We start from the raw sequence: 14194 nt of genomic DNA on the forward strand, positions 1-14194 counted from the left end.
CAATATTTTTGGCCATGACTATGTCTACAACTTATACACTATTGAAATGTGTGTCTATTGATTACATACCATTGGAATGCAAATCCATCTTCTAATTTGGTACTGTTGAAATGTGAGTGTGTATTAAATAGTACAATTGAAAGGATCCATTTATTATGTACTACTTATGTATTGGACTTTGTTAAGATATCTTAAAAAGTTATGGACAGATTCGGACCAAATTTGGTGGACAGGTTGAATGTGTGACAAAGCCGAATTGATTTGACTTTGGTGAAGATCATGATCCTGGATGAGTTGGGTCGGCGACGAGAACAAGTTCATTAGATTTTGGTTCAGGTCCGAATCCAGATCCGACCTATCGTTGGATACAAAACATAAACTGTTCAGCCTGATGGAGGTGTGTGCTCTACTGAGGGCTGTTCTCGTTACATCTATTATCAATTACATAACACTCCAGCACACAAAACAAGTTCTGGTGCGGGTCTGCAATCTGATTGCTCTTTTTCTTTCGTTCCTGTTTTTTTGCTCTATTTACCAGGGCTTACTTGACAGGGAGATCAGGAGAAGTGGTGGAAGTATTGGTCAGAAGAAGAGTGGACATATGTTGTGTGCAGGAGACGAGATGGAATGGAACTGGTGTGAGAATGATGAAGGGTAGGCAGGGAAAGAAATACAAGTTTGTGTGGCAAGGGTGCCCGGAGGGCGTGAATGGTGTTGGTGTCCTGTTTTCTGAGGAGTTTGTAGACAGTGTGGTGAGTGTGACTAGAGTGAGTGAAAGGTTGATGATGGTGAAAATGATGATTGGAAAGCTCTTGGTGAACATCATCTCGGGATATGCTCTGCAGGTTGGTCGGAGCGATGAAGAGAAGGACAAGTTCTGGTGTGCTATAGAGAAGCTGATGGAAAACGTGAAAGATGAGGAAGTTGTTGTGGTAGGAGGAGATCTAAATGGACATGTGGGAAGGAGTATGGACGGTTTTGATGGAGTTCATGGGGGTTACGGATATGGTGTGAGAAATGGAGAAGGTGAAAGGATTTTGGAGTTTGCTGATGGAGCTGATTTGTTGATTTGTAATACTCGGTTCCAGAAAGAGGATAATAAGCTTGTTACATTCACGTCAGGTGGGTCGACGACAACCGTTGACTACCTGCTGGTGTGTAGGCGAGATAGGGGGCACCTCCGGGACGCAAAGGTGATCCCGGGGGAGGAAGCTGTTTCACAGCACCACTTGGTTGTCTGCGACATAAGGGTGAAAGGTGCGAGGAGAATTCGGTGGGTGAAGTACCAACCGAGAATGAAGGTGTGGAGGTTGAAAGAGGTGACAGTGAGGGAGGCATTAAAAGAGAGGCTGAGTATGGTGGAGGATGATGTGGTTGAGCTTGTAAGTGGTTGGATGTCAATGAAAGATAGTCTGTTGGGAGCTGTTGGTGAGGTATGTGGATGGACAAAAGGACCACCGAGGCACTCGGAAACATGGTGGTGGGATGATGAAGTTGGAAAGAAGATTGACGAGAAGAGGAAGAAGTTCAAGGAGTGGCAGAAGGCGAAGGGTTTGGGGGCAGAAAAGGCAGAGCATGAAAGTTGAGAGAGAGCAGATGGAGGCAGCCAAGAAGGCTGCAAAGAAAGAGGTAGCAAAGGCACAGGAGGCATGTAGGAAAATGTTCGGAGAGCGCTTGGATTCGGAAGAGGGTCAGAGAGCGGTATTCAGGATTGCAAAGCAGATAGCGAAAGAGAGGTGTGATGTGATGGGGGTTAGTTGCTTAAAGGATGAAGTGGGACAAATCGTTGTGGACCCAGATGGAATTAAAGGAAGATGGAAGAGATATATGGAAATACTGTTGAATGCAGAGAATGAATGGGATAGCAACATAGAGAGTAACCCAGTTTTAGGACCGGCAGAGAAGATAACCGAGGAGGAAGTGATAAAAGCAATGAAGAGTAGAAAAGCGGGAGGGCCGACGGGAGTTGTGGGAGATATGTTGAAGGCAGCGGGAAATTGGGGTGTGAAGAGAATGACAGAGATCTGCAATCTGGTGGTGAAAGAAGGCCGCATTTCAGTGGATTGGGAACTGAGTACCCTCATCCCTCTATACAAGGGTAAAGGTGACCCTCTGGACTGTGGCTCGTATCGAGCGATAAAGTTATTGGAGCATGGAATGAAGGTATTGGAAAGGGGGTTGAAGAGGAGGATAAGGAAGAAAGTGAAGATTGACAAAATGCAGTTTGGATTTATGCCAGGAAGAGGAACTTTTTGACGTGACAGACGTGCTTTTTATTGTGAGGCAGTTGCAGGAGAAGTATATGGAGAAGAGGAAGAAGTTGTTTCTTGGGTTTGTTGATCTGGAGAAAGCATTCGATAGGGTTCCACGTGAAGTAGTGACATGGGCATTGAGGAAGTTAGGAGTGGAGGAATGGTTGATCAGAGTAGTGATGGCAATGTACAAAAGAGCGTGCACAGCTGTAAGGACGAAGGACAGGAACAGTGGTGAGTTTGAGGTGAAGGTGGGAGTGCACCAGGGGTCGGCACTAAGTCCGCTACTATTTGTAGCTGTGATGGAGGTGCTGGCTCAGAACGTATAGGAGGGTTTACCGTGGGAGTTGTTGTATGCAGATGATCTGGTGTTGATTGCGGAAAGTATGGATGGACTGAAGGAGAAGATGAACAAGTGGAAGGAATGTATGGAGACAAAAGGTCTGAAGGTGAATATCGGAAAAACGAAGGTGATGGCAAGTGGTAAAGCATGTGGTGAGGTGGAAAGAACTGGGAAGTGGCCGTGTGCTGTGTGCAGGAAGGGTGTCGGAGTGAATTCCATTCAATGTACAATGTGCGCTGAGTGGGTTCATCAAAAATGTAGTGGTTTGAGAGGGTCATTATCGGCAACGGTTTGATCGGCAACGGTTGCTAGAGTGAGATGTGCATGGAAGAAGTTTCGGGAACTTTGTGGCGTGCTGACGAGGATGGGAGTGTCATTGAAGCTGAAGGGAAAGGCGTATGCTCCATGTGTGAGAAGTGTTATGATTTATGGGAGTGAGACATGGGTAATGAACGTAGAGCAGCAACGAAGGCTGGAAAGGGTGGAAATGCGAATGGTTCGGTGGATGTGTGGAGTATCGTTGAGAGAGAGGAAGACAAATGATGAATTGCGAAAGATGATGGGAATAGAGCCTGTGATGGATGCTGTGAAGAGAAACAGGTTGAGATGGTTTGGTCATGTGTTGAGGAAGGATGAAAGTGACTGGTTGAAAAGAGTGATGGGAATGAATGTAGAAGGAAGTAGAGGACGGGGAAGACCGAGAAAGACTTGTCTAAAGATGGTCGAAGAAGAAATGCGGGCAAGGGGGTTAACAAGGAGAGATGCAGAAAATAGGGCAAAATGGAGAACATTGTCATGGGGACCGCAAGGCTGACCCCTGCTTTTGCGGGGAAAATGGCCTTAAAATGCCTGTTGTTGTTGTTATACCAGGGCTTACTTCCTTGAATCTTTTATGCCCTTACAAAGGTGCTTATTGTACATGTCAAAAGCTCGCTCGCCATTTGTAATGAGATTTTTTTCAATGAGGCATGCACACTGTCCATTGGTGGTTGTGAATGTTTAGAAGATTGATCGTCAATGAGTGATAAAAGTCCAATGTAAATAATAATAATAATAATTGTTTGTTCTTGAAAAGTCTCGGCTTTTGTACAGGACATGAAGGACAAAACTGCAATTGGCTGCTAAAATGTCGACCCTCAACTCCAACCCATTCGTTTTAACCTCAGAGGAACGCTTTTTTTTTTTCTTCTTTTTTTTTTCAACAAGGAGTGCTCTCGGTCCCAGTAATCATCTCTGGAGACGTGTCATCCACTTTGTATAAACCGCTAGAGCATCATTTCATCATGATGATCACCTTGGGGTTATTTTGTTTCTCCCTCCCCTCCACACCCCACCCGCATCACCTTGAGTGCATGTACGATCGGCAGGTTCAGTGTGTCACATCTATGCATTTGTCATCCGTGGGCCGCATTATGTTTGAGGAACCAAGGTCACTTCAACATTGCTCCATCTTCGACAACACACCATTTCCTTCCCCTCCCCCCCTCCCTCTTTTAGTCAGTCCTCCAAAGCTGACGATTATTTAATGATTATTCTCGTATGAAATGCATGCCATTCCATGCAGGTGATGCATCTCTCGCTGCCTATGGCCTGTAAATGTGCGGTGCGCAGGTTATATCTGATTAATGTATTCCGACCATTTTTTGTGTTCTGACCTTTGATCGGAAGACGTGTTGGCATTTGCAGCCCGTTGGGTTCTGCACATTTCAAATCTGTGGGATGTGAATGTCCATCATGCATATTGTTTGATTCTTCATTCTCTCCTTGTAATTGTTTTGCTTCTCCTTTGGTAGGGTGTTCTTGAAATTTTCAGAGTTGTTGGAAAAGACGAGGGTAAGATTTTGCTTTTTTTTTTTTTTTAATCTCTTGTATCGATGTATCCTTCATCTGGATTTGAAAAGCAATATTCTCATGAAATTAGGATGAAAAATTTAATGGATTGCACAAAGTTGTCCATGCAAATTAGGCTGCTTTTGCTGATAACATCCAACAAAGAATGCTGAATAACCTACATAATGGTTAATAACTACATATTGCTGTTGGTGAATCTTCTGTTATTGTCTTGTTCCATTTTACCCTGTTGTAAGTACATTTCCCCACCCTGAAATTGGCAAATTGCATTACATCTTGTTTTGATGAATGGAAGTCTGTTACCGCAAAACTGCAGATTCTGCTGTTCCCTCCAATCAAATGGTCAAACTGTCACAGCATGGTCTCTCCTCTAAATACCGTCAGTCTTTTCTTGATCAATTCCTCTTTCACTGTCCTCCCTACAACTCGTACAATGTTTGTGCAGAGGTAGCGCATTTAGCTTTGAGCTGTCTAGATTAGGTTTGATTCCCGACCCAATACATAAAAGATGGGACTCGTGTTTCAAAGGCAGGTGCAGGGTGTTTTATCCCCAAGTGCTGCCCTCAGATTCACATCGAGCTCAATTGGGCCAAATGTTTTCCCATGAGCCATGGCTTTGATATTTCATTTTATTTGGCTCTACGTTTGTTCCTTTGCAGAAGCTGTATGGACGAATAGCCTCAGATGAGGACCTGAAACTCTCCGATCTTTTCCGATACTACATGCGCGATTCACAAGCAGCCAAGGTTTGGCAGACAGCAGTTGGACCTGGGCTTTTGTTTCGGGACATTTTTGGTATCTAGGTTTGGTTGCGTTGACAAATACAATGCGGCTGCAGTGTTGTTCGGACACTTTCCATTTTTTGGAATTGCATTTATTACCAATGGAGAATTCTGCTTGAGATGCTGAACTCTAGAGCTAATCGATAACATTTCATGCTTTCTGTGAAGTTTTTGTTGTCCCGATTTTCCATTTTAGGAACAAATATGATTTTTCCATTTCCTCTGATTTTTTTTTTTGATTTTTTTTTTTAAATACTTTTACCTGCCTGGTTTTCTCTGGCACAACAGGATCTGTTGTACCGGCGTGCTCGTGCACTTGTCGACTACGAGAACGCTAACAAGGCATTGGACAAGGCACGTGCAAAGAACAAGGAAGTGCAACCTGCAGAGCAACAGCAACAAGTTTGCTGTACTCGCTTTGAAAAGCTCTCGGAATCTGCCAAACATGGTGCGTATTGTGCTGTGTGTTGTGCATGATGCTGTGTAGATTGAACTTGTTTGAGGATTTGCAATGTCGTGTATTCATGCGATTCTTATTCTTATAAAAGTTGTCATTTGGTGGTAAAATCTGAAGAGAAAAGGTCAAATTCCACTGCAATGTGTTTATTGCATTTTAAATAGAGCTGACAGCATGGCCAGGAAGAACGCCCACTCAGTTTTGAGCTGTCTAGCCTGGTTACAATCCCGATACGGAAGTAAAACTGCCATCCCAGTGTTTCACAGGCAGGATGATTCATCGATGTTTATGCCGTTCCTCAAATGGCCATTTGAGCTGGGCGTCCTGTCTGTCGGCATTAGTTGGTGGACGTTAAAGATCCCACGGTGTCTTTGGAGAAGAGTAGGTGAGCTATTCCCGGCACCCTGAACAAATTCCAAATTCCTCTAACCTACAGAAGGCACAATTTCCATCAGCGGCACAGCTGTGCCCTCAGCTAATGATGCTTCCCCACCCACAGCCTTGTGCTGCATAAAAAAAAAAAGTTCAAGATCATCACGGCCTCGCAAGTTGAGGCAGCTACGGTCCATTAGTCAGTGGGGGTGCGATAAGCATAAAATGCCTCGACATCGAATTTCCTCAATTTATTTCGGTCAAGTGGTGACTGCTTAAAAAGGTAATCATATATTGGACAGAATTGACTGAATATTTTGTGGTTATAATAATTTTACTTCCTGTAGGTGTGACCCACGAAAATCTATCTTTCCACCTTCACACGGAGTTTGGCCAAGGTAGAAAACCCCGTGGGATGGGTGCGGGCAAATGAAGTCGCTACAAACTGTCGTACTCTGTACAAACCCTTAGCCCCCCTGGAAAGTTTGAGATTGGATAAGTAACGACTATCTGACTGCAGACTGAATGCCTCGCCAACGGACAGACACCAAATGGCACGTTTTAGAATGATTCTTGCTTTGCTTCCGAGGGAGATCTTTTAAGGGACACAATCCTCAAAGCCTAAACTGAAACTGCTTATCATGTTACCTAGGGCCGTAATGAAGGAAAAGTGGTGAAATTTATCCTTAAGTGGGGAAAACGATTTCCCTGTGTGCTGTTGGTCAACAACTCGAGTACATTATAGCAGGACACAGGTTCTCCGTGTGGGCCCATACAGTTAGCCTTTCAACATGGAGAATGCTCGCACCAGGCCAAAACTCCCATTCACCATCCTCCAAAAGTGAACTTCTCATTTTGGCCTGCGGCTGTGGGTAAAAGGCATACAGGAGAGGGCTTCATCTCTCATTTGTCATCTACCTTGTATATCGAGGTGGTTTGTTCCACACTGACTGCACGTTCCCCCGAACCGCTCAGGGGAGGAGTGATTATGATGACATGGCAGTGATGGATTCTTGCTGGCTCCTTTAACGCAAGCAGACTGAGTGAGCTTGTTCATCAGGAAACCAGAAAGCATCCAAAAACAAAACAGCCTCTTGTCCATTAGGAAATAAAAATGACCAGCACTATAAATAAACTGCAGCCGAAAAACAACTTTAAATATGTTGCATCATCCTCCAGAAGTTGTCGAATTTTTTTCCAACTTGCAATCACGATAGTCCGAGGACAGTATTTTCAGGGTTTGTGCAAATTGAACAAAAGTCTGAGGAGCGTGTACCTGTCTCACACTGGACAAACGTGCATCTTCACTTATATTACAAGAACATTAGTAAATTATGGACTAATGTCTTTGTAATACATAAGATTTGAATCTCGGTTCCCTGCATCATGAACCATTGGTTCGGAATGATGTGTGAACGGGACCATTTCATCCAATCAGAAAAGGCTTTATCAAAATGAGATGCGAGGTGAAAACACCCAGCGTTCCTGTTTGGGGTGTGCTGGAGTGCGTTCTTCTCCTATAAAGCCCATATCCCAAGGCTAGTGAATGTTTGATAAGCAATGTGTTTAGGTATTTAAGATTGTATGTATTTAATTTTCTGTATGTATGCATTCACATCCAATCAACTTCTACCCTGCTGACATTTGGATCAGTTGAGACGAATCAAAAATGTGTGACATTTACAATTATGACAAGTCAGGAGACGACGATGGTTCACGAGCGAGCGGTATTCAATGACAAAGGTCAAAACCGACATTGAAAATATGTAAATAGGAATGTATTATCCGTTATGAGACTAGTTAGCTACACAATACCGAAAATTCGGTTCAATTCCGACAACTTTGAAAATTTGACCTTTGTGACCTTGAAATGTCAAAACGAAGGTTACTGACATTGAAATGTGAAAGAAAATAATGTATAATCAGTTATGAGGTTAGTTAGCTACACAATACCGAAAATTCGGTTTGATTCCGCCAACTTTGAAAATTTGACCTTTGTGACCTTGAAATGTCAAAACGAAGGTTACTGACATTGAAATGTGAAAGAAAATAATGTATAATCAGTTATGAGGTTAGCTACACAATACCGAAAATTCGGTTTGATTCCGCCAACTACACAATACCTTCAAAGGTCAAAGATTCTGAAATTTGTTGGAAAACTTGTATTTCATGATGTATGTGATAATATAAGATCATGTACGACATTTCACCCTATCAGGAAGCGAACAATGTAATAAAACCATAAAAAATCGACTTTTCTAAATTTCGTGACCTTGTGACCTTGACCTTGGGGCGATAATGAAAAATCGAGCTCCGTGGGGCTAGACACGTGACATTGGCCTAACCAAATACCGAAACCCCTGTCAGATTCGAACAACTCCTTTGGAGAAGATGTAGCTTGAAATCGATCACCCCATGAAAAGACATCTTTTTCGGGCGTCGCTCCGCCCACAATGTGCGCAATACGCCCACTCTAGGCAGGACACAACCAGATCATGATATCAACCTCCCACCCAAGTTTCATCAAGGTCGGATGATATCATCGGGTAGTTATGCTGTGGACAGACAGACAGACAGACACACACCCATGACGAATATAGTGCTCACTCTGTTTGATAACTTGTGAACCAAAACAGCTGTGATAGGTTCATTTATGAATCGCCCATCTGCCAGGTAGTGCAACATCTGGCTGAAGCTTCTAAACATGTCGATCGGCATGTCTTCCCTCCATTAGGTGTATGGACAACCTGGACTTGGTATGGCAGAACATCAGCATCTATCAGTCAGCATCATCAGCATCATCTATCAGCATCTATCTATCAGTCTATGGTTGATGCCCCCCCACATCCTCGCCCACTTCTCCAAAAGGTTAATCTTCGTTTGCTGATGGTTCCACTCCCACACATGCACAAGAATGAGCAAGCATGACTAACATAAGCAACGTTTCATCATTCGCAGAGAGCCTCGCTCGAGATGCTTTTGTATCGCTCTGGAAAACCTGTCACCATATTACTTTCTGCAAGTTTTGTGACTACAAATGTAAATATGATGTTTCAGCATCACTCAAATAGAAAATTGATTGTTAGTGCGATACAAGTTTGCACTCGAGAGGAACCTATTTTGGCAAATCCCCCACCCACGGGACACTTGACACTCTGACCTTTTAAAATTGTTAATTCTCATCAAAACTGTGCCCCAAAAAAAGGCCAACCCCTGCTCTGCAGGGAAAATTGCCTCCAAAGGCTGGTCTCATCAAAACTCTGGTCTGTTCTCTTTAAGGCTGTAGGTTCCAAGTAGACGTGAATTGTCAATGATGTACGTGTTGGTTTCTCCACATTACAACAAAGGCTAAATTAATCCTGAACCAACTGCCTATTCCAGAACTGATCGATTTCAAGGCAAGGAGAGTGGCTGCTTTCCGCAAGAACCTCGTTGAGATGGCTGAGTTGGAGATCAAACATTCCAAGGTGCGTCACTTTTGATTATCCAGGTATATTTTTGCTTGATCTCTACTGAAATTGCCTGGGAGATCTTGCTTGTTTCATTTAATTCTTTAATTTTGCATTCCAAAGGAGCTTGCATAAAAACAACGTCATGGAGGGTTTAGGAAATGCAATGGTGAATTGGCATCGGATGTTTGGACTTGCGTGACTTTTGTAAGCTCATTGCAAAGCCTGTTCGCTCCGATGGTGCAAGTGCAGTCATAACGGTGGCTCATTAACATCTCATTTAAAAAGAAACTATAACGACACTCTTCGACATCATGACGTTGACTGATATGCCTCTGCCCGCATTATTACATCATTATAATACTTGTACCAAGTTTGATTTAAATCCATTCAGCTGTTCTGAAGTTATCACATTTTTACCTGACATGACCTCTGACTTTTGATACCATAATCCAATCATTTCATCTTTGCATAATATATATATATATATATATATATATTTATACCAAGTTTGTTCAAAATCCGATCACTTGTTCACAAGTTGGTGTGGCAACATAATTTTTACTTAACATGACTTCTAACCTCCTGGCCCCCAAAATCTTATCAGTTAATCTTTACCTCACTATACATACCTGCACCAAGTTTGAATTAGATCCCTTAATCCATTATCAAGTTAGAGACCTATCACTTTGACCTTTGACCTCGACCCCAAAATCAAAGAAGTTCATTTATGCATCATAATACATACCTGTACCAACTTTGGTCAAAATCCCATCACTGGTTCACAAGCTATTGCGTTAACAAGGTCTTTTTTTTTTTTTTTTTACCTTATATGACCTCTGACTTTTGACCTCGTGACCCCAAAATCTAATCGGTTCATCTTATCTCATACACCTCCACCAAGTTTGACCAAGATCCCTTCATCCGTTCTCAAGTTATCGCGGTAACGAAAACCTATCACGGACGGACAACTTGAAAACATCATGTCTTCGTTGGCAGAGGCATAAAACACCTTTTAGCTGTGGTTATGGAGAGGTGCATTAACAGCAACTACAGGCTTTGCTTGTAACCACCCCTTTTGACCTCCAGGCGCTGCTGCAGCTCCTGCGGAGTGGTCTCGGCGTTTTGAAGGCGGATCATTGATTGGTGGTACCCAGCAGCCATGAAAATAGTGTCCATGCGGATTTCTCCACATCAATGTTGACTTGCACGATTTGTGGGGAAAATTTTGTACCATTGAACAATCTCTTCCTCCTCGCCCCTTGTCCCTTTGAAGGATTCTGCTTTTAGCTGCTCATCTGAATACTTTTTTCGAAACCACTCGATTCCAATCGGCAAATGAAATAAAAGCAATCAATTTCTGTCTGAGCCCCAAACTGTAAAAGATGAACAAATTATATCTTGCTGGAAAGCTTGAACTGGAACCACCTTTGTATTGTCATTTGGGGACTTATACGGATCTTCCAGCTGTGACTGTTTGGGAAGCTTCAAGCGGCTGACGGTTGAATATCTACCTGGATGAGGACCAATGTACCATAATCGAAAGAAAATAAATTCTGTTGCACTTAATTCTAGATAATGTGATTATGGTTTAAATTTCCATCTTTTTTTTTTTTCAGATGTTTAACGTGTTTGCCACCATGTGATTGTGATAATTTCAAGCAAATCATTCTTGCATGGAGCTGGCAGATCTTAAAACAATCATGTTTGAGTTGTAGCAGCGTATCACGAGGGGCCAATAAAATGTTTACAAATCATGATCCAAACATTTGTAATGGTCCATTGAATGAGGTGAAAATGGCTACTTTACCTAAAATGAAACTTTCTTCATGGTTTTTGCAATCAATAGTCCTCCATGGTATCTTTTCCCATTGGTGAAATGTTTAAGGTACAGTCACGTGAAAAAGTAAGTACACTCCATGTAAAGTTTTGACTTTTTCAACATATAGCTATTTGATCTTCATTTCAACAATATTGATAGATAAAGGTGATATAATATAACAAATATCATGAAACATTTACATTTTGTAATGCATTGTACAATTTAAACAAGCGTTAGGCCTAGGTCCCCCGTCGGTGAAGTGATGAGTTGACAAAGTGGAAGACGCAAGGCGGCCATCTTGGATTTTGACGTGGCGACCCAATTTTCAATAGCGTTATTCCTTATGCGGAGATACACCCACACACCAGATTAGACGTTGGTACTGCGCTTATTTTTCAAGATATTCTGCTCAAGGATCAGACATACATGGCGGTGGCCATCTTGGATTTTGACGTAGCGACCCAATTTTCAATAGCGTTATTCCTTATGCGTAGATACACCCACACAGCAGATTAGAAGTTGGTACCTCACTTATTTTTCAAGATATTCCGCTCACAAGGTTCAGACATACATGGCGGTGGCCATCTTGGATTTTGACGTAGCGACCCAATTTTCAATAGCGTTATTCCTTATGCGTAGATACACCCACACACCAGATTAGACGTTGGTACTTCGCTTATTTTTCAAGATATTCCGCTCAAGGATCAGACATACGGTGGTGGCCATCTTGGATTTTGACGTGGGTTGCACCCACACACCAAATTAGAATTCGGTCCTTCGCTTACACACGGACGGACACATGGACGGAGGGGAAAACCATAGCCCCCCTTTCGCTCCGCGGTGCGACGGGGGACAATAAACAAAATGCAAAATTCGCATGTGGAAAAAGTAAGTACACCCCGACAATCTACATTTATCACTACTTCAAATACCTAAAATTAGAATCAGGTGCACCAACTCAGGTGCAAATGATTAGAACATCGTTAGAGAGGATGTTGGAGGAACCTGTCTTTTATTTAAACCTCAGACATTTTGTTTGGTTTGCTCTTTGTTGAAGTGTGTGGTGTCACCATGCCTAGATCAAAAGAGCTCTGAGGCCTTCAGAAAGAAGGTTATAGATGCCTACGAGTCTGGGAAGGGATTTAAAAAGATCTCCAAACAATTTGAAATCAATCATTCGACTGTCCGGAAGATCATCTACAAGTGGGGAAGATTCCAAACAACTGCCAACTTGTTCAGGCCAGGCCGCGACCGCAAGATGCTGAAAGAAGTCTCCAAGAACCCCCAGAATGTCATCACGGGACCTCCAGGTCGCTCTTGCCACTGTTGATGTCAAAGTGCACGAGTCTACTATCAGAAAGAGGCTGCACAAATTTGATCTACATGGGAGGTGTGCCAGGAGGAAACCTTTGCTGTCCAGGAAGAACATCAGGGTAAGATGAAAGTTTGCCAATGAACACCTAGGCAAAGATAAGCACTTCTGGAACAATGTGCTCTGGACAGATGAGACAAAGGTAGAGCTATTTGGCCACAGTACCAGAAGACATGTTTGGCGAAAACCAAAGACAGCATTTGACCACAAGAACCTGATACCAACTAAAGCATGGTGGTGAAAATATTATGGTTTGGGGCAGCTTTGCTGCATCAGGGCCTGGGCAGCTCACCATCATATAATCCACTATGAATTCTTCATTGTACCAGAGGGTGCTTGAGGATAATGTGAGGCCATCTGTCAAAGTTGAAGCTCAACCGAAGGGGGACCTTGCAACATGACAATGACCTTAAACATACCAGTAAATCCACCAAGGAATGGCTGAAAAGAAAGAAATGGAGGGTTCTGGAATGGCCAAGTCAAAGCCCGGATCTAAATCCCATCGAGATGTTGTGGGGGGATTTGAAACGAGCTGTGCATGCAAGAAACCCCTCAAACATCGCACAGCTGAAAGAATTCTGCATGGAGTGGGCAAAAATTTCTCCGTCGATGTCAGAGACTGGTAGACAGTTATAAGAAACGCCTACTTGGTTGTTTCTGCCAAAGGGGGCAATACCACCTATTAGAGCCAAGGGTGTACTTACTTTTTCCACAGAAGGAAATGGCATCTCTGTTAATTTTTTGTTGAATAAATTATTAGTCAACTTGTCATTGTTTTTTGTTCAATTAGATCACCTTTATCTATAGATACTGTTTAAATGAAGATCAAATATTGATATGTCCACATATGTTAAAAAGATTTTAAAAACTTCATAGGGTGTACTTACTTTTTCCACATGCAAAATTTGCATTTGTTTATATAAATTATACAATGGACTACAAAATGTAAATGTTTCATGATATTTGTTATATTATATCACCTTTACCTATCAATATTGTTGAAATGAAGATCAAATAGCTGTATGTTGAAATGTGTTGAAAAAGTCAAAACTTTACATGGGGTGTACTTACTTTTTCATGTGACTATCTGTCGTTAGTTTTGGCACTTCCTGATTTCTCTTCCTGATTCATAATGATCTTGGCTCTTTGACAGTTATCGACAAAAGTAGATGGTTCTCCAAAGTCCCTCACACCAATGTCGAGTGGGATCCATCCATCCATATCCTTATCACTTTGCTGGAGAAAACGTTGGTCAAACACCTGGAATGTAATTTAAATACTTCCACACAAATTTTCACCTGCATGGCCACGTGTCCAAATTATTTGTACAATCAACCTTTGGTGGAGAAACGTTTGGAGCTCCTTTGACAAATAAATCTGCCATGATCTTGTAGACCAATTTTAAAACTTGTTTAAGGACAGGAAGGTCTGTGCATTTTGTCATTTCTTGATTATTTTCATTCCCAAGTATTAAACAAGGACGTTATCCAGTAA

At 42.3% G+C, this 14194-nt stretch overlaps 1 protein-coding gene across 1 annotated transcript in view; it reads left to right on the forward strand.

Annotated features, from left to right (window-relative positions):
• Window positions 1–14194, forward strand: part of LOC137431885 (sorting nexin-6) — an 80738-nt gene extending 66544 nt beyond the window's left edge. Inside the window, exons 10-14 of the mRNA XM_068123697.2 lie at window positions 4389–4428; window positions 5106–5192; window positions 5517–5676; window positions 9439–9524; window positions 10596–14194. Of these exons, the coding sequence (XP_067979798.1) occupies window positions 4389–4428; window positions 5106–5192; window positions 5517–5676; window positions 9439–9524; window positions 10596–10649 (427 nt within the window). The 3' untranslated portion in view covers window positions 10650–14194. The remainder of the gene's footprint in view (window positions 1–4388; window positions 4429–5105; window positions 5193–5516; window positions 5677–9438; window positions 9525–10595) is intronic.

This window comes from Myxine glutinosa, chromosome 1, assembly GCF_964187855.1.
Source record: "Myxine glutinosa chromosome 1, kmMyxGlut1.1, whole genome shotgun sequence".
NCBI lineage: Eukaryota > Metazoa > Chordata > Myxini > Myxiniformes > Myxinidae > Myxine > Myxine glutinosa.